Source organism: Geotrypetes seraphini, chromosome 1, assembly GCF_902459505.1.
Source record: "Geotrypetes seraphini chromosome 1, aGeoSer1.1, whole genome shotgun sequence".
Taxonomy (NCBI): Eukaryota; Metazoa; Chordata; class Amphibia; order Gymnophiona; family Dermophiidae; genus Geotrypetes; species Geotrypetes seraphini.
This window is the reverse complement of record NC_047084.1, coordinates 92,185,083-92,206,027: the sequence shown is the minus strand read 5'-3', so window position 1 is coordinate 92,206,027 and position 20,945 is coordinate 92,185,083. Positions and strand designations below refer to the sequence as shown.

Sequence of the window (20,945 nt, the reverse complement as noted above, 5' to 3'; positions counted from 1 at the left end):
ATTGATATAAACCACTGCTTTGGTATTGTCTGAGAAGACACTGGCGGCCCAATGGCAGACACAACCCTCAAAATGGAGGAAAGCCAGTTGAACTGCCCGAAGTTCCAGGCCCACTGGCCCTGAACAGGAATGCCCATACAAACAGCAACCCAACCTCAGACTTGCATCCAACATCAGGATAATCCACTCGAAAATCAATAGGGGAAGACCCCTAGATAGAGAGAGAGAAGGCATAGCCACCAGCCAACCTGCTGTGAGCCATTGTCATCCACAGCAGTGGGGCATGCAGAACATTTCTTGGCAGACTCTAGTGCTAAATCAGGGCATCCTGCAGTGGGCGTAAATGGGCCCTTGCCCAAGGAACCACATCGATTGTCTCCATCATGGTCCCCTGAACCTGGAGATACTGCTAGGTCATCAGAACCGGATTGGCCAGGAAATCCCTGACTACCTGGCACAACCTCTCCTGACCCGACACTGGGAGGAACACCTTGTTCTGACCCATGTGGAAGCAAATCCCCAGGTACATAAGAACAGCCTTACTGAAGGTGACTCTTCTTGAAGCTGAATACCCAGCCCAGCGCAGCAGCAACTGAATGACTTGAAGAACTGCCTGACACCCCTCGGACTCTGATGGAGTCCTGGTCAGCTAGTTGTCCAGATATAGGTGAACCAGAACTCTTAGGGTCCATAGATGGGCTGCTACCACCATCATCACCTTGGTGAAAGTCTGGGGTGCCGTTGCCAACCCAAAGGGCAGTGCCACAAACTGATATAACTGCTGCAGAATGTGAAACCTCAGGTACTTCCTGTGGTCTAGAAGGATGGAAATATGGAGATATGCCTCCGTTAGATCCATGGAGCCAAGAAACTCCCCTGGAGCCACCAAGGCAATCACTTAATATACTGTCTCCATTCTGAAGTGAGGAACTCAGCACCACGACTGCCTTGAGGTCCAGTATCGGCCTCCAGTCTTTGGAGCCTCTCTTTGGAATGATGAAGTATATTGAATATCTCACAGAGCCTGAGTCTTGCTCTGGAATGGGGTCTATGGTGGCGATGTCCAGCAATCTGTGGATCATGACCCTCCACCCAAGCCACCTTTTTTGACCTTCCTGCAGGAAAATCCAGAAAATAATCTGCCAGGGGACAATGAAAGTCCAGGTTGTAGCCATCCCAGAGAACCTCCAGGACCCAGCGGAACGAGGTGATAGCCTGCCATTCTGCCAGGAAGGCCGAGTGCCATCTCCCGATCCATGGGAGGGCAGCCATAGACCTGGCATCAGAATTGCTTCTTAGCAGGTGCCACAGAATGGCTCCCTGTGGACGGCTGATGTTGGGAGCCTCTGAGACTTGGTTTGGCAGCTGGAGAAGAGTGCTGCCCAGAGGAGGCCCCAGATGGGAAAGCCTGGAGAGACGAAAGGTAGGGCGCCTTAAACTCCTGGAGGGCCAGGGCCTATTAACAGGCAAAGACTTAAGCCTGTGGTCCTGCACACTGGCTATGAGGTCATCCAGACCTTTGCCAAACAGAAGTTGCCCCTGAAGAGGCAACTTGCTCAAAGTTACCTTTAAGTACAAGTCGCTGGGCCACTACTGGATCCACGGCATCCTACACGCCAAAATGCAATAAGCCGAATGCTTTCAGAAGTTCTACAGCAGGGATTCTCAAAGTTCCTCCTTGAGGGCCGCAATCCAGTTGGGTTTTCAGGATTTCCCCAATGAATATGCATTGAAAGCAGTGCATGCACATAGATTTCATGCATATTCATTGGGGAAATCCTGAAAACCCGACTGGATTGCGACCCTCAAGGAGGGACTTTGAGACCCCTGTTCTACAGCATGTCATATGGGACATCTGCTATGTAGTCCACTTCCAAAACCAGGAAGTCGATATCTCGGATCACAATTATGGCGTAGCTTAGAATGGAGACCTAGCCACAAAGGAGGAGGCCATCGCCGCTTTATTTCTGGTGACCACCAAGTCAAAAAGGTGCTTGAGGATAAAATCCACTCTATGGTTATGAACATCCTTCAGGACTCCCCCCCCCCCCTCCTGGGGAGAGAAGTTGCCTTGGGGGTCTCTGGCCAGGTGCTCCACACTTAGTGCAGACTGTGTCTACTTATTGTTGCAGTTTCAGGTTTATACTGTTTGCTACACTGTCCAGATTGTTTCTGATTGTGATAGAGTTTGTAATATGAGCAGATTAATCTTGTTTTTCAGGGAGTATCCCCGTACCTCTCTCCTTTTCTGTGTCCTATACAGGAGTAGCTGTCTGCTTTTGTATCATATCTGCTACCTCCTCAATTACATCTCCAAAGAGGACATTGCAAATAGATCATGAAAATCCAAGATGGCCACCACAGGTGCTATTTTTAGTACAAATTAGCATTGGAAAATCAAAGGAAACTCTCAAAAAATGGTGATTTTGTGATTTTTTTTTTTTTAGGGGAGGGCGGGCTAGAGTGCACTCCCAAACCTTCTAACACACACTTTTTAAGACCCCACAAAATCGCTGATTCAGGCTGTCAGCCTTTTACTCACTGTACCATGTGCTGCCTGAAACTGCAGGAAGAGAAGCTGAAACTGCCTCAACAAGCAAGCAAACAGAACTGCTGGTCTTCTGACTGCCCTCCCCCCCAGCCTGACACCCATAGCTGGGGACCTCTGCCACCCTCAGACACACCGCGGACATGTCTGGTGGAGGAACCCAGTCAGCCCTAATTCTGAGAAAACCTCCATGGAGTCATGCAGTGGTCAAACCTGGGGTGAGCAAGCTCCCAAGGGAATGGTCCCCGAGCTCTGATCTGAAGTGCAGGCTGTCCAGAGGGTGCACTGCCAGGCAGCCAACCCCCTAGAAGCAGACTTAGCATAAAGTCTGTGATCTACTGCAGTCAAAGCTATCCCCACGGGGAACCTCTGCAGCAAAAGGGCTGAAAACGCGATTGAAAGGACTGAATTTAAAGAAAATAAACACAAGCAAAAAAGACAAGCTCCTACAGTCTGGCTTGTAGGAAAGAAACTTACCTGGGGGCAGTCCTGAGGTAAGAGGCGAGGGGCTCAAGACTCTGTGATGAGGCTTCCTACAAGCTCTGGTGAGTATAGGTAAATAACCCATTAGTCAAGTAATAGAGTGGGAATGTACAAAAACAGATGTTTGTGTTTATTAAAATTTGATATACTGCCCTTGCATACAACGGTTCATGGCAGTTTACAATAATAAAAGTACATCAAATAAATGAAAAAGAACTCCTTTAAATAAGAATAGACCTATCTAAAGTAAAAAAAATAAAATAAATTAATAATTTTAACTTGCAGTTTTATGCAGGTTAATTCTTAAATCTCACCCAGTACAGATCAGTAAATATGATCATTCTGAGGAATATCCTGTCCAAATGCTAAACTGAATAAATATGCTTTCAAAAGTGTTTTAAAAACCTTAAAATTCATTTCTAACCAAATCTGACTCAGAAGCTGGTTCCATAAACTTGGTGCCAAATAAAAGAAAGCCTTTGAATGAGTACATTCCCATTTGGTTCACTCACCTATTACCTTAACGTTTGTAGTGGAGAATATGGAATAGTCAAAGAATTTAAATAACTTGGCTGTTGCAGATGAAATGATTTATGCATCATCATTAAGATTTTAAATTGAATCCTATATGGTATTGGTAACCAATGATAAGAAATAACGGTGTGCCATGATCAAATTCACTTTTAGGCCCCAAATGTTTTATAGCCGTATTTTGTAACATTTGAAGTAATCTAATCTTAGATAATCTAAACTTAGATAGTCCAAAATATACTGTATTACAGAAATCAACTTTCAAAATTAAAAAAGCATGATTTAATGTATGAAAATTTTTATCTTCGAAATAATGCCTGATAGAGCGTAAGGATCAAAAAGTATAAAAACCCTCTCTCATAATTTCTGACACCTGTTCATTGAAGGAAAGATCTTTACAAAGAAGTAGATATGGCTAGTTAATTTGTCAGGAGCAATTACAGTAGAGATTTACAAAGAGGTAGAAATTACCAATGTCACAGCTACAACATAGCTTAGCAGGAGTGATTAATAAAGGAGGTCACATCCTAGGAGTCCTAGGAAGGACTGCTGAATTTAGATGAGAGGTGTTTTTAGAATCTTTCTAAAGTGCATGTAAGAAGCTGATGCTCTGATCAGTTGGTTCCATTCTAGGTCTCTGGAGGTGCCTTGGTATGTATGATAGGAGCCTGTTGAATCGTTTCTGAGTGAAGCCTTTCACTGAGAAGCTGAAGCATGATTGATGGTGTATGAATCAGCCAGGTCCAGCAAATAGGAACTGCATAGTAAGGTAGTTGGCAGTAGGTTATACAGTGCTTTGTAAGAGACAGCTTAATTTGAAAAACACCCAGCCCTCTATTTTCAGCCAATGCAGTTTTTGATAGAATGTGGTCACCGTATATACTCAAATATAAGTCAATCCGAATATAAGCTGAGACCCCAATTTTTCCCCCCAAAAAGGAGGAAAAATGGTTGATTCGAATATAAGACGGGGGGCTTAATATTCAAGTGCCATGCCCTGCCAGGATCTGAACTCAGTCCCCCTCCCTGCTAAGTTCTTCACCAAGCCCCCTTCGCTCCCTGTCCTGCACTCAGTCCCATTCCCTACCAGGCTGTGCACCAAGCTCCCCTCCCTACCAAGCTCTGAACACTGTCCCACCTTCCTTCCCTGTACCCTCTTCCCCCTATAAAGAGCCAACTTCATCAGTGATGTCACAATGGCTTGATTGTCCCGTACTCTCCTCTAACCCAGCCAGCAGATTAACCATTACCCTTAACTTGAACCACCTAGTGGTAGGCCGGGACAGGAGGAATCCCTCTCGTCTCCTGCCCTGGCTGACACTAACTATTACCACCCCCCCTCCCTCGCGTACTTGTTCCCTGGTGATCCAGCGTGTATCCCGCGCTGAAATCCTCCTGAAGATTGTAAATGTAGTAGCCAGCAGTGCACCTGGGCCAGCATGCAGGAGCGAGATTTTCGTGCTCCCAGCCGGCCCTGCACCGCTCCTTGAAAACTGGAAGTGTTTGCGTAATCCTGCTAAGTAGAAAATATTGCAGTAGTCTAGGGCAGTGGTTCCCAACCCTGTCCTGGAGGACAGCCAGGCCAATTAGGTTTTCAGGCTAGCCCTAATGAATATGTATGAGAGAGATTTGCATATAATGGAAGTGACAGGCATGCAAATCTGCTTCATGTATATTCATTAGGGCTATCCTGAAAACCCGATTGGCCTGGTGGTCCTCCAGGACAGGGTTGGGAACCACTGGTCTAGGATGCTTATAACTAGTGCTTGGAGTAGGAGTTGGAATGGCGCCAGTTCAAAGTATTTTCTTATGGATCTAAGTTTCCAGAATGTGTTGGAACCTTTGCATACAACATGGGCCACCTGGGCTGACATGGATAGTTGTCTGTCTAGAGCAGGGGTAGGGAACTCCGGTCTTCAAAAGCTGTATTCCAGTCGGGTTTTCAGGATTTTCCCAATGAATATGAATTGAAAGCAGTGCATGCAAATAGATCTCATGCATATTCATTGGGGAAATCCTGAAAACCCAACTGGAATACGGCTCTCGAGGACCGGAGTTCCCTACCTCTGGTCTAGAGGTACACCCAGGATTTTGATTGTAGGGGAGATATGAAAGTTGGTTCCCCTTAGGGTTAGGGAGTCCATAAGCGTATAAAGTGTAGGCCAGGGTGAATTGTGAATTGTGTCTATGGAGGTGCTTTACAATGCCTAATGCCACTTCTAGTGTTAACTACGCCTACAGTGGCGTTAGGCATAGTAAAGTGACTCTGTAGTTCCTACTCTTTTTTAAAGATATTTAAATTGTTTTCATGGTTTTTACCACTTAAGTTAGGTGCCGATAGGATGCTTACCGGCGCCTAACCTAAGGCACTGTTTATAGAATATGGGCCTTAGTGTTTTGTCAGTTTTATCAATGGGCACTTTTTGATTGTTTGGACAGAATTCTTGTACCAGTTCTGCATTGTTGTATTTTGTGGTAGTACTCTGATAAGTTCTCATCTGAGTGGTGAGAGATATCTTAGTCAGAGTCCTTGAAGTGCTTCCTACTAGGAGAATCAGGGAGTGTGTGTCAAAATGGAAGTTGATGTTCCGAGGCAGTAGATAATTTTTCCACTGACGATGCATCAAATGGGTCTGCATCAACTCCAATGCTCAACATTGAGTAGGTGTGTGACCTTGTCCTCAATTGATGCTCTGATGTATCCTAGAAGAATGACTCACATAACCCTAGTGTTGAAACAATTGCATTGGTTACCTATGCAGCAGAGAGTACAGCTTAAGATTATTTCAATCATAGAGCAAATTTTATATCACGTTTCTCCAATGGTACTAAAGGGTTTTTTGAACCCAGAAAATGTTTGAGGTCTGAAAATAGTATGAATCTGAGTTTGGAGGGTAAGATGTTTGTCACTCATGTTAAGATCGGAGCAACTATGCTGTCTGTGACTGGCGACAAGCTCTGGCATGCGCTGACTGGTATTCTGCGATTCTGTGATGGGAGATTGAACTTTAAGAAAATGTTGAAAACGCAATTATTTGTCAGTGCTTTCCTGTGATAATGCTATTCTCTTTAATGCCTTCCTCTCCTGTCCTGTCCTGTAAATGATTTTATGGGATCTTGTGTTTCCATCTTGTAGGATGAATTTAAAGATTTTAATAATGATACCGTTAATGTCTTCTTGTGTTTGTCTTGTTGAAACATGTCTATCATTTCTTAAATATGTATGCATATAATTTTGTAAACCGCAGTTATTATGCGGTATATAAATTTTTAAATAAATAAACTGAGGAGCTATGTTACCAAAATAGCTAAATTGAGTTGTCATTTGTCCAGATTTTATATGTTAACAGTCTAATTTTTGGTTGTTGTGTCCAGATGGCAATTACTAATCCCTAAAGCCATATTTATATACTACCTCTTTCTTCTCACCAGGAGAGCAAACATTTTATACTGCATTAGCTTCTTTTGTTGCTTGGTTTTAGTCATGGTTTAAATCACATTTGAGTGCCAGAGATTGTGCCAGAGACCAGCCAGCACTGTGCATTTCAAATTTTGAGACTGGAGTTAGGCACGAAGAAAGCTATAAATTAAAAAGTGAGGAGTGGCCTAGTGGTAGAGCTGCTGCCTGTGCACCCAGAGGTTGTGGGATCAAATCCCAGTGATGCTCCTTGTGACATTGGGCAAGTCGCTTAATCCTCCATTGTCCTTGGTACAAAATAAGTACCTGTATATATGCAAACCGCTTTGAATGTGTAACCACACACAAAAAAAACAGTTTATAAGTCCCATTCCCCCCACTACACACACACACACAAATATAAAATCAGATATGGGTATGAAATGCAGTTCACCTGCCATCAGGCTATACAAACAGGTCCAATTATGATCTGTGGAACTTGAGAGAACATAGTTCCTGAATAGATTATATTATACATTTCATTTGTATAACTATTGGAGAATAGATTACCATTGGAGTCTTGTTCTTGATAGGAATTTTATTTTACTTTTTTCATTAAATTTCATAAAATATTCCTGGGCAGAGCAGGTTTCCTATGGACACAGCAGCTTAAATTATCTGGTATTTCACAATTCAATTATTTGTGAATTATGCTTATCGTTAACAATTATATCTTATCAGAGCAATTTAGAAGTGATATAAATAAATGCACATGAGTTTTAATTTAAGTAGCATGTATCTCCTATATTTGTACATGCAACATTATCAAGGAAAACTTTTCATTCCTGCTACAGTTAAAATATCAGGATAAAAAAAATATGAAAAATGCAAATTTACTATACAATAGTTGCAACATTTTCAGTTGTCACAGCTGTTTTACATACTTTTATTAACTAAATAAAAGCCAGTTCTAAACATAGTCACAGATCATTTTAGCAACCCCATCAGCGGCCAAGTTGCTGAGAACATGTTTTTCTTTCATCCAAGATCAACAACTTATTACCTTAGAGGGGGCAAGTGCTTTTTTAATTTAAAAAATAAAGAAAAGAATATTTACAATGTTATTGCTAGGTAATGCAGCAAAATGAATTTTAAAAATGGTTACTGAGTTTTTCCAGCAGTATATCAAACAAAACCAGCAGCAGATACACTGAAGAGTAGCGCTGCTCTGTTTCCTTGAACACATTCTATGAACATCATGTTCACAAGTTAGTCTTTCCAAGTCCTTGCAGTACCTATGCTTTATTTTGTTGCCCTTATACTTGAAGAAAGGAAGAGTATCAGTCTGTCTTTAATGAAAATAAATACCAACGTAAAACTGAACAAAAATGGAACTCTACAGTTCAGCAGCAAGATGATGTGCTTTGCGCTACTCCAGCTTGAACTTCTTCCTGTTTTAATATTAATCCAGTGAGATGATGTCAGAGACGGCGTTCACACTGCTGGTTATGACTGCCGTCTCATTCTTGTCTGAAGAACCAACTAGAGTGCTGCTCTCATGGTGGCTGCTCAAGGTCAAGATGTTTCCAGATGTGTTTGTTGGAAGTGCCGAGGTAAGGCTATCCAAAAACATAGGGGGACAGTACTGCTTGAAATAAACAATGGTACTGATAAGAACAAGAAGTAAATAAGAGGCTACAAGTCCTGGCTGAAAGTTACCTTCAGAATTTTTTTTTTTTTTTTTTGGAAGTGCAACCGACACCATAAAACTAAATCTGAATTTCTAAGACATTTTTCATGAAACTTGTATCAAATAGGTTATGATTAAAACATGATAGCTCCCATAGCAAAAGAGAAAATAGAGCTATAGAGCTATAAAAGTGAACTCATCATCATAAATCTCATGAGAGAAAAGATACTTAAAATCAGAAAGGGCTGGGGGTTGAACTAATTGTGGAAAGGCATTTCCTGATTAGTAAGCAATGAAATAAAAACTACATCCTACAGAAAACAATTCTACACTTTTTAAAAACTGAATATGAATTGCAAACGTTTTATTTGTATTAAGCTCACTCCTTTCCAGTAATAGTTTAATAAGATGTTGATACCTACTTATTTCAAGGTTGTTTTGATTTGAGGTGTTACTGTGTAGCTGCTTATGTGGTGTCACCAACCACTGTGAAAATATGATTCTCTGACTTCAATCAGCAATGGTTTACATTCTAATTAGATAAATTTTCTATAAGAGACTCCCTTCCAAAATAATGGTGTTAACTTACCATCATCTCCCACAGAAAACAAAGCAGCTTTCCTAATGCCACAGACCATCACAGGAAGGAGATCTGAACTCATTTCCCCAGATCTCTGAACATGCAGCTCTATGGTGTCACTAACCAACCATATTTCTTCTCTTCTCATAAATAGGAAACAGCATTGGAAAGTCAATATTGAAAAGATTTTACCCGACTAAAAGTATATTTTACCCAGGTAAATGTTATCCAATTAAAATAACCCCCTTTACTTGGCTAAATTTGTATGGACAACTCCATCTGCTCAAATATGAGTCCAAAATCTACCTACAAAAAAATCAGCATGAGTTTCAAGTTTATGGGAAGATTAGGTTCTTACCTCGATAATGTTCTTTCTAATAGAAAGTCTTGAACAAGTGGGCTATTCTCCTTTACTCATGAGTTTGCAGAAGGCATAATCTACCTTTTTCTCTCAGCTCTGCCTCCTGCATTTCTGGATTGTGCCCCAGCATCTCAGTTCATATCAAAGCAGTTGACAATTCCAACAAGAGGAGAAATAAGGAGGTGGGATACAGGGTACTCCCTGACTAAGCCATTTCTGTTCTGATCTGCAACAAATCAAAGGCAACAAGTCAATGCCAATATAAATATAACTGAAACATGTCACCTACCTGAGTGCAACTAGCACTAACACTTATGTAGTTTGCAATCCCTCTTGCTTTTCTGAATGAAACAGAGAGAGAAATCAGTACTCTTCGGATCTGTCTACCAACAAACACCAACATCTGGAAATACCTATATGTCTGAGAAAGCAAGCAGGCTAATTGAAATTTGACTTTGCAGGCTTTTCTACCGTATATACACCGAATATTTTGGGCCAAATGGTGGTCCAGCAGTGGCCAGTATGGGAGGGATCCCTTCCACCTCCTGTCCCAGCCGATTCTAATTATTTTTATCTCCCTCCAGCCTCCCATACTTTAGTATCCCTGGTGATACAGTGGTGAATCATGACAGGAGCGACATTCCTTTGCTCCTGCCCATGCAGAGCCGCTAGCTAATTGGCAGGACCTTGAGAACTTGCGGCAGCCAATTTACCTTGCAGCTCTGCACGGACAGAATGAGGAAGACAGGCAAAAATATCTGGAAACGTTAAGAGAGGCTGGTCGTGTAGTCAGGAAAGCAAAGATAAAATGGAAGAAAAAATAGTGAAATGGTAAAATGGGGAGATAAGATTTTTTTAGATATATTAGTGATAGGAAGAAGTGCAAAAGAGACTCAAAGGTGAAGGGGAGAAATATGTAGAAGCTTAAAAAGACAAGGCTGAATTGCTTAACAAATATTTCTGTTCTGTGTTCATAGCTGAAGCGCCGGGAGCGGGACCGCAGAAGACAAACGTGAATAGGAATGGAGGAGTGGTAGACCCTGATCGATTTTCAGAGGGTTGTGTTCGTGAGGAGCTAGCTAAAATAAAGGTAGACAAAGCGATGGGGCCGGATGGTGTACATCCAAGGGTGCTGAAGGAACTTAGGGAAGTTCTGGTGGTTCACTGACTGACCTTTTCAATGAGTTTCTAGAGTCGGGAGTGGGACTAGAGAAGAGTGGATGTGGTCCCTCTCCACAAAAGTGGAATTAAGGAAGAAGTAGGGAATTATAGGCCGGTAAGTCTGACTTCTGTGGTAAGCAAATTAATGGAAATGCTTTTATAACGGATAATGGTGAAGTTTCTCTAGAATCCTAAGGATTACAGGACTGGAGGAAAACAGGGATACACTAGAGCAGGGGTGTCAAATGTCGGTCATCGAGGGCCACAATCCAGTTGGGTTTTCAGGATTTCCCCAATAAACCTGCATGAGATCTATTTGCATGCATTGCTTTCATTGTATGCTAATAGATCTCATGCATATTCATTGGGGAAATCCTGAAAACCCAACTGGATTGTGGCCCTTGTGAACTGACATTTGATACCCCTGCACTAAAGGAAGGTCTTGTCAGACAAATCTGATCAATTTCTTTGACTGGGTGACAAGAGAATTGTAAACTCACTTAGAAATTAGATAAGCGATTAAATCAAATTTTAATAAAACCTTGATAGAGGGAGTGCACTAGATGAGGTGTATTTAGATTTTAGCAAAACCTTTGACAGTGTTCCACAAAGACGTCTAATAAATAACTGGTTGAGTGGAAGATGACAGAGGGTAGTAATCAATGGAGATTGCTCTGAGGAAAGGAATGTTACCAGTGATGTGCCTCAAAGTTCTGTTTCTGGGCTTGTTCTTTTTAACATTTTTATAAACTATATTGCTGAAAGGCTATCAGGTAAGATTTGCCTCTCTGCGAATGATACCAAAATCTGCAAGAGTAGACACCCAGGATGGTATGAACATCATGAAGACCTAGCTAAGCTTGAAAAATGGTCTAAAGTTTGGAAGCTAAATAATGCTAAGATATGCAAAATCATACATTTGGGCTTAAAAACCCAAGGGAATGATTCAGTTTAGGGAGTGAAGAACTTATGTGCACGACAGAAGAGCGGGACTTGGATGTGATTGTATGTGATGATCTTAAGATGGCCAAACAGGTTGAAAAGGTGACAGTGAAAGCTAGAAAGATACTACGGTGCATAGGGAGAGGTATGGCCAATAGGAAAAAGGAGGTATTGATGCCCCTGTATAAGACTTTGGTGAGACCTCATTTAGAATATTGTGTACAATTCTGGAGGCTGCACCTTTAAAAAGATATAAAAAGGATGGAGTCGGTCCAGAGGAAGGCTACTAAAATGATGCGTGGTCTTTGGCATAAGGCGTATGGGGACAGACGTAAAGATCTCAATCTGTATACTTTGGAGAAAAGATGGGAAAGGGGAGATATGATAGTCATTTAAATACCTATGTAATGTAAATGCACATGAGTCGAGTCTTTCATTTGAAAGGAAGCTTTGGAATGAGAGGGCATAGGATAAAGTTAAGAGGTGATAGGTTCCGGAGTAATCCAAGGTAATACTTTTTTAAAGAAAGGGTAGTAGATGCTTGGAAGAGTCTTCTGGAAGAGGTGGTAGAGACAGAATCTGTGTCCGAATTTAAGAAAGCATGAGATAGGCATGTGGGATCTCGGAGAGAAGAACAAATTATGGTTACTGCGGATGGGCTGCTTGGATGGGCCATTTGGCCTTTATCTGCCATCATGTTTCTATGTTTCTCTGTTTCTACTTGTGCTACCAACAGATCCACTTTAGGCGGGACAAACATTTGCTGAAAATCTAGAGCCATCACATACAATGTTGCTATAGTCCTGGCAGTCTTCCCATTGATCCAGGGCTACCATAGACTCCTGGCTGGTGGCCTCTGTCTAAGACCCTGCATCCTCCAAAACCTTCACCTAATGGATTTCTGGATCTTGCAGATGACTCTTGGGCAGCAGAACAGCACTCAGAGGGTGAACTCTCATGCGAAATCACAAGTATAATCCCAGATGCTGACAGCAATTCCTAATAATTTAAATAGGCTGCAAATATTACAATCACAAAATGTGGAGTAAACCCCTGAACAGGAAACATAGAAACATAGAAAGATGACGGCAGATAAGGGCTACAGCCCATCAAGTCTGCCCATACCATTGACCCCCTTTTAAGTCTACTGGCCCCCTTAACTCTACTGACCTGCTCTATTAAGTCTATATCCTAGCGACCCTATTCATTGGTATGACTCTCGCAGTGATCCCACATATGTATCCCATTTATTCTTGAAGTCTGGGATACTGCGGGCCTTGATCACCTGTACTGGAAGCTTGTTCCAATGCTCTATCACTCGTTCCGTGAAGAAGTACTTCCTGACATCTCCACGAAACTTCCCTCCCCTGAGTTTGAGCGGATGTCCTCTTGTGTTCGAGGGTCCTTTGAGAAGAAAGATATCATCTTCCACCTTGACCCATCCCGAGATGTACTTCTACAGGAAATCACCCTGTCGTCTTGCGGGCCCAGAGACTTCTGTGCTTCACCAAATCACTAACTGAGGGTTATAGGGGGCATTTTGACCCCCCAACTGAGCCACCTACAACTGAGACACCCTAGAAGGACAAGAGTGCGCTAATCCCAGTGCTCCCACCCCTCACGTGCCCTGTGGCATTAGGAACATGGATGCTCAACTAACCCTCCAGAACAAATCTGGCATGAATCCATATTAAAAGAGCATGAGGAGTCCATCTAGAATGATTTTAAGCATAATTAAATTGTTTTGAGACAGCTAGAAGCTTTTAAAACAAAAATCATAAAATCTAAGATGGCGAACACGGCAGCATTTTATTACCAAAAAATGGTCTGGGGAAGCTAAATAAGAACTCAAAAAATTCAGCAAAGGGTTTTTTGGAGGTAGAGGACTCAACTACTTTACCCAGAAATCTTCCAAACTGCATTTTAGAGACACTCCCCCTCCATTTTCCCATAGACAGCAACAGACTGCACTCACAGTTCTGTTGCAATACTTTTGGTACTGTGCCTGATTCAGCTGAAAAAAGTAGCTGGGAGATGGAGAAGACTTCTGCCTCAGATGAGCATGAAATTTCACTCCAAATGCTTGTTTCTTCAGGCTGCCAGTCAGACCCTGAATGAGCCCAAGACCCCCATAGCTGACACACACTAACACCCTCAGGACCTGCATGGGGCCACATAGCTTGTGCTCAAGCTCTGGTAAAAACCAGGAGCTAGCCTTGCTCCCAGGGGAACAGTCCCCGAACCATCAAAGTGTTAGGGTAGGCTGGCCGGGCAGGTTTCTTGTAAAAGGTTTGTTCTCCCGTCTATAAAGTCTGTATCTTCTCCCAGGCAGAGCTGTCTTAGTAGCACTGGGGACCTCTAGAGCATCATAAGCCTCACAGTTCTGATAAAAACCTAAAAAAAAAAATCCAAATTGGAGCAGATCAGAAAGACATCTACCTACTCACTTGTAGAAAGAAAAACTGAGGAGCTGGGGCACAGCTCAGAGATGCAGGAGGTGGAGCTGTGAGAAAAATGCAGAGGATGCCTTCTACAAACTCGTGAGTAAAGAATAACCCACTGGTTCGAAACTCATATGCTTGGCATGCTATTCAGGAGTATATCATATCAGTGGTTTACAGATTAAAAACAGGTAGTATTGCATTCAGACCCTCATCATCTAAGCATTCCATTATTATTCCCTAAATATAAGATGTTTCTAAAACTTTCTGAAACAGAAGTATCTTGAGATGCCTTTTACATTTAGTAAAATAAGTTTCCTGGTGAAGATATGTGGGGAAATTATTCTGAAGAGATGGCCCAGACACACTATAGAGTATAGATGGCATCTAATTGAATGGTTTGAAAGAATGAACAACTAACAAATCCATTTGAGATGAGCAGAGTGTCCTATAAAATTTAACTGGATTTACTATACCGCCTTTAACTGCTACAATCTATTTATTAGATACAAGAAAGAAACTAAAATTTTTAGATAAATGATGAAATAGTATGGCTGCTGCTATCCTACATCAAACAAAGAGGGGACAATGGGAAGAGAAAGAAACAATTAGAAACTGGTGCCAGACCAAGCCTTGGAACCAGCAAATTAGAGAAGAAAAACTTTTTCAAATAGCCAGGTTTGACTGCTCTTTTTAAAGTTTTTCAACAAAAGCTCACTATGAATAGGTAAAGTTAGAGAACATAAGAAGTTGCCTCCGCTGGGTCAGACCAGGGGTCCATCGCACCCAGCAGTCCGCTCACACGGCAGCCCATCAGGTCCATGATCTGTAAGTGATCCTTTGTCTAAAACCTTTTCAGTACCCTTTCATCATCCTATCTATGTCTCTATCTATTTCCCTCAATCCCCGTATCCTTCAGGAACTTGTCCAATCCCTCTTTGAATCCTCTTAATGTATTCTGTCCTATTACATCCTCCGGAAGCGCATTCCAGGTGTCCATCACCCTCTGAGTGAAGAAGAATTTCCTAGCATTGGTTCTAAACCTGTCCTCTTTCAATTTTTCCGAGTGCCCCCTTGTTCTTGTAGTTCCCAATAGGCTGAAGAATCTGTCCCTTTCCACCTTCTCTATTCCCTTCATGATCTTGTAAGTCTCTATCATGTCTCCTCTGAGTCTCCCCTTCTCTAGGGTGTAGAGCCCCAGCCTTTCCAGTCTGACTGGAGCTGTGAAGAAGAGAGGGTAGATATAGCATTAAAGAGAGAGGAATCCGATGAAAGAAGTGATCAGAGACATGAAGATTTCGTTTAAGGAATGGAAAAGGTCAAAAATGGATGAAAACTGGAAAAAGCACAAGCAACATCAAAGCAGGTGCCATAAAGCGGTAAGAGGGGCCAAAACAGACTATGAGGAAAAAATAGCCAAGGAAGCAAAAAACTTCAAGCTGTTCTTTCAATACATTAAGGGGATACGACCCACAAAGAAAGCGGTGGGGCCATTGGATGACCATGGAATAAAGGAAGTGCTAAAGGAGGACAAAGCCATCGCCGACAAACTGAACACATTTTTTGTGTCTGTATTTTACCAAAGAGGATATACACAACATACCGGAAGCCGACAGGCTATACGCAGAAAACGAAGACGGGAAACTGACAGGATTGACGGTCAGTCTAAAAGAGATATGCATGCAGATTGATATGCTTAAAAACGATAAATCCCCGGACCGGATGGCATCCATCCGAGGGTAATCAAGGAACTGAAAGGGGTTATAGCTGATCTGCTTCAACTAATAATCAATCTGTTGATCAAATCAGGAAGGATTCCAGACGACAGGAAAGTGGAGAATGTTACGCAGATCTTCAAGAAAGGTTTGAGGGGAGAACTGGGAAACTACAGACTGGTGAGTCTGACCTCAGTACCGGGAAAGATGGTAGAGGCGCTGATAAAGGACCGCATCATTGAGCACCTTGATGGATACAATCTGATGAGGATCACCCAGCACGGCTTCAGCAAAGGAAGATCTTGCTTGACGAACTTTTGCTGCACTTCTTCGAGGGAGTAAACAAGCAGATAGACAAGAGTGACCCGGTCGACACTGTATATCTGGCTTTTCAGAAGGCGTTCAACAAGGTCCTGCATGAACGCTACGAAAAATTGCGAGCCATGGAATCAAGGGTGAAATACTCATGTGGATTAAAAACTGGTTGGTGGATAGGAAACAGAGAGTGGGGGTAAATGGACAATACTCAGACTGGAAAAGCATCACGAGTGGAGTGCTGCGGGGTTTGGTGCTTGGACTCATGCTCTTCAACATATTTATAAATGACCTGGAAATTGGTACGACGAGCGAGGTGATTAAATTTGCAGACGATATGAAGCTATTCAGCGTAGTAAAGACACAGAAGGATTGTGATGTCCTACAATGCGACAAACATGCTCAAGAAATTGGCTGCGACATAGCAAATGAGGTTTAACATGGATAAGTGTAAGGTGATGCATGTCGGTAACAAAAATCTTATACACAAATCTATGATGTCTAGTGCAGTACTCAGAGAGCCCCCAGGAAAGAGATTTGAGAGTACCGGTCGACAAGTCAATGAAGCCGTCTGCGGTGGCAGCAAAAAGGCGAACAGAATGCTAGGAATAATTACGAAGGGGATCACAAACAGATCGGAGAAGGTTATCATGCCACTGTACTGGGCCATGATACACCCCCACCTGGAATACTGCGTCAAGCACTGGTCGCCGTACATGAAGGACACAGTACTACTCGAAAGGATCCAGAGAAGAGTGACTAAAATGGTTAAGGGGCTGGAGGAGTTGCCGTACAGTGAGAGATTAGAGAAACTGAGCCTCTTCTCCCCTGAAAAGAGAAGACTGAGAGAGGACATTATCAAAACATTCAAGATGATGAATGGAATAGACTTAGTAGACAAAGACAGGTTGTTCACCCTCTCCAAGGCAGAGAGAATGAGAGGCCACTCTCTAAAGTTAAAAGGGGATAGATTTCGTACAAACGTAAGGAAGTTCTTCTTCACCCAGAGAGTAGTAGAAAACTGTAACACTCTTCCAGAGGTTGTTATAGGGGAAAACACCCTCCATGGATTCAAGACATAGTTAGACAAGTTCCTGCTGAACCAGAATGTATGCCGGTAAGGCTAGACTCAGTTAGGGCACTGGTCTTTGACCTAAGGGCCGCTGCGGGAGCGGACTGCTGTGCATGATGGACCATTGGTCTGACCCAGCAGTAGTAATTTTTATGTTATTATGTAATCTTTGTTCCTGCCTGTGTAGAAGTTTCTTAACATTCCTGCCCCTAGCCGTAACATATCTGTTTAAGAACTGTGTACTGTAGATTCTCAAACTCATGTTGATACTGTTGGTAATTTTTCACCAAAGATGCTTCGAGTCTACCTTTTTAAAAACATGATCTATGTTCTATGATCCTGGTGCAAAAGGAGCGAGACATTTTCTCCACATAGATCATATCACATGGGCAATATTACGTTCTTGGATGTACAAGTTGTTATGCCCAGCAATGATCTCTTATGCCTACCATTATTCCATTGCACCGCCCTTCCCTCGATAGTTCTTGTAGAGATAGAACAGTTACTGCATTTCACAAAACCTACACTTTCTGATTTCTCTTTAGATGTCTAGACATCAACTTTACAGGGCTTATCTGTCAAGTTCCCGTTTCTGGAAAAAGATACCATAAAGCCAAATTGTTTCAGGATCGCATGGCTAGAAAAAAATCTGCCATCTTTTTCTTATAATACATGCTATCTCCTGAGATGATCTCATGTATTTTAAATTACAAGTCAGAGGAGAGTGATTCTCAGATCTATTCTGTGGTTCCAACAATAAGTCTCTATTATTATGCAGTGCCCTTTTATAAGCTGTATTCACTACTTTCTTAGGATAGCCCCTTTGCAGAAATCTGGTTTTAAGATCTTCAGCTTTATCAATGATCTGCTCTTTTGTTTCACAAATCCTTCAAAATCTAAAAAAATTGTGACACTGGCAGCTGCCCTTTAGAGGTTTTTGGGTGCATACTCTGGTAGCTGTGAAAAGTGTCCATAGGTTTTGAGTAGATTACTGAAATGAGTCTATCCCCATGCTTTCTCATCAACACATTCAAAAATTAAATCTCCTGCAGATGGTAAGACACATCAAATGTAATGGTGGAATGAAATGCGACCCTGGTGGAATGAAATCGGACCCTAATCATATGACAAAAATGTCATCAAAAAGCTAAGAAAATACCGAAGCTTTTGTAACAAATAAACCATAAAAGCCCAATCTTACCACAGAATTAACCTGATCTGCAAAAATCAAGGTTCATAGACAACGGCGCGAAAGACAAAAGCGCGCGCCGACAATTGAGCGCAGCGCGTGCCGCCACGCTGCTCTAAATTACAGTTTTTAGGTGCTCCGACGGGGGTTTTTGTTGGGGAACCCCCCCAGTTTACTTAATAGACATCGTGCCGGCGTTATGGGGGGTTGTAACCCTCCACATTTTACTGTAAACTGAACTTTTTCCCTAAAAACAGTGAAAAAGTGAAGTTTTCAGTAAAATGTGGGGGGTTACAACCCCCCACGCCCCCCACAACGCGGCGCGATGTCTATTAAGTAAAGTGGGGGGGTTCCCCCCCACGCCCGAGCACTAAAAACAGTAATTTAGAGCGGTGCGGCGGCGCGCACTGCGCTCAATTGTCTGGGCGCGCCTTTGTCCCGGCGCGCTTTTGACCTGACACCAAAGTCAATCCTTAGTCGATAAGAATTCCTACGTATTTAAAATAATGCACTAGCTCAATAGAAGTCAAAAAAGAGATAACTGAAACTGAGGTTGAGATTGATTCTATAATCCAATAAGCAACTACCTTGCTGGGATTCAGCATCAGTTTACGATGTGAAGCTAGCGTGTCAATGCATTTAAACCAGGGCTGTGGAGTCGGAGTCAAAAACAATTTTTGGCTTATTGAAGTCGGAGTCAGAGAAAATGTGCCCACTCCAACTCCGACTAAACTGTATGTCATGCAAATATATTTCTTATTTCACAGATAATAATTTGATTAATCCCCTTTTTTAGGATATATTTTACTTTTAGAATGTATGTTGATATCAAGTTATTTGTTGATTACAAAATGTAATATATTTTATGATTTTTATTTTAGTTTAAATGGCTCCTAGAGAACAACATAGGGACAAAGTCTGTCTCTGCCCCATCTCTGCAAGGATTAACAAAACTTCTGTCTTTTCCCCTCCACTATCAGGACAACTGAACAAGCCAAATTACTACAAAATGCTGCATAGAGAAATCATGTTAACAGAAAATCTCAATAATATCCAAAAAATCAAGAAAAGGATGCCCAAAATAAATCACAAAAAATTGCACCTATTAGACACTGAGGTCTTTTTTCCCTTTTTGTAAGGAAAAGTGATTCTCTTGTCCTGTATTTTGAACAGAAAGCACAGTTACTTACCATAACAGGTGTTATCCAGGGACAGCAGGCAGGTATTCTTAACACATGGGTGACGTCACCGACGGAGCCCCGGTACGGACCTTTTTAACTAGAAAGTTCTAGTTGGCCGCACCGCGCATGCGCGAGTGCCTTCCCGCCCGACGGAGGAGTGCGTGGTCCCCAGTTAAGATAAGCCAGCTAAGAAGCCAACCCGGGGAGGAGGTGGGACGTAAGAATATCTGCCTGCTGTCCCTGGATAACACCTGTTACGGTAAGTAACTGTGCTTTATCCCAGGACAAGCAGGCAGCATATTCTTAACGCATGGGTGACCTCCAAGCTAACAGAGAGGGAGGAGGGATGGTTGGCCATTAGGAAAATAAATTTTGTAACACAGATTGGCCGAAGTGTCCATCCCGTCTGGAGAAGGCATCCAGACAGTAGTGAGTAGTGAACGTGTGAACTGAGGACCAAGTGGCAGCCTTGCAGATTTCCTCGATGGGCGTGGAACGGAGGAAAACCACAGAAGCAGCCATAGCTCTGACCCTGTGGGCCGTGACAGCACCTTCCAGTGAGAGACCGGCCCGAGCATAACAGAACGCAATGCAGGCAGCAAGCCAGTTGGAAAGCGTCCGTTTAGAGACAGGACGACCTAGACGGTTAGGATCGAAGGTCAGAAAGAGCTGAGGAGACGAGCGGTGAGCCCTGGTACGGTCAAGGTAGTATGCAAGGGCACGCTTACAATCCAGCGTGTGCAACGCCTGTTCCCCAGGATGAGAATGGGGTTTAGGGAAAAAGACAGGCAACACAATGGACTGGTTGAGGTGAAAAGCCGAGACCACCTTGGGGAGGAATTTAGGATGGGTACGCAGAACCACCTTGTCATGGTGAAAAACAGTGAACGGTGGATCGGCGACCAGTGCATGCAGTTCACTAACCCTCCTGGCAGAGGTGATGGCAATGAGGAAAAACACCTTCCATGTTAGAAGTTTGAGCGAAGTTGTGGCAAGAGGCTCAAAAGGAGGTTTCATGAGGGCTGATAAAACCATATTCAGGTCCCAGACGACAGGAGGAGGCTTCAGAGGTGGTTTGACATTGAAGAGGCCTCTCATGAACCGGGAAACCAGAGGATGAGCCGTGAGAGGTTTTCCGAGGATAGGCTCATGAAGACGCAGTGATGGCACTGAGGTGTGGACTCTGATTGAGGTAGACTTGAGGCCAGCATCAGACAGAGAGAGCAAATAGTCCAGTACAGTTTCCACCGCCAATGAGGTGGGATAGTGATGATGCAGGAGACACCAAGAGGAAAACCGGGTCCACTTCAGATGGTAACATTAGAGAGTGGCCGGTTTC

At 42.7% G+C, this 20,945-nt stretch overlaps 1 protein-coding gene across 4 annotated transcripts in view; it reads right to left on the bottom strand.

The window, feature by feature from the left end:
* Window positions 1-7,539: 7,539 nt before the first annotated feature.
* Window positions 7,540-20,945, bottom strand: part of PIAS2 (protein inhibitor of activated STAT 2) — a 136,105-nt gene continuing 122,699 nt past the window's right edge. For 2 of the 4 annotated variants that reach the window (XM_033934957.1, XM_033934942.1), the window contains exon 14: window positions 7,540-8,607. In XM_033934957.1, coding sequence (XP_033790848.1) covers window positions 8,422-8,607 — 186 coding nt within the window. In that variant the 3' untranslated portion in view covers window positions 7,540-8,421. The remainder of the gene's footprint in view (window positions 8,608-20,945) is intronic. The other 2 variants (XM_033934950.1, XM_033934961.1) reach the window with 2 other exon arrangements.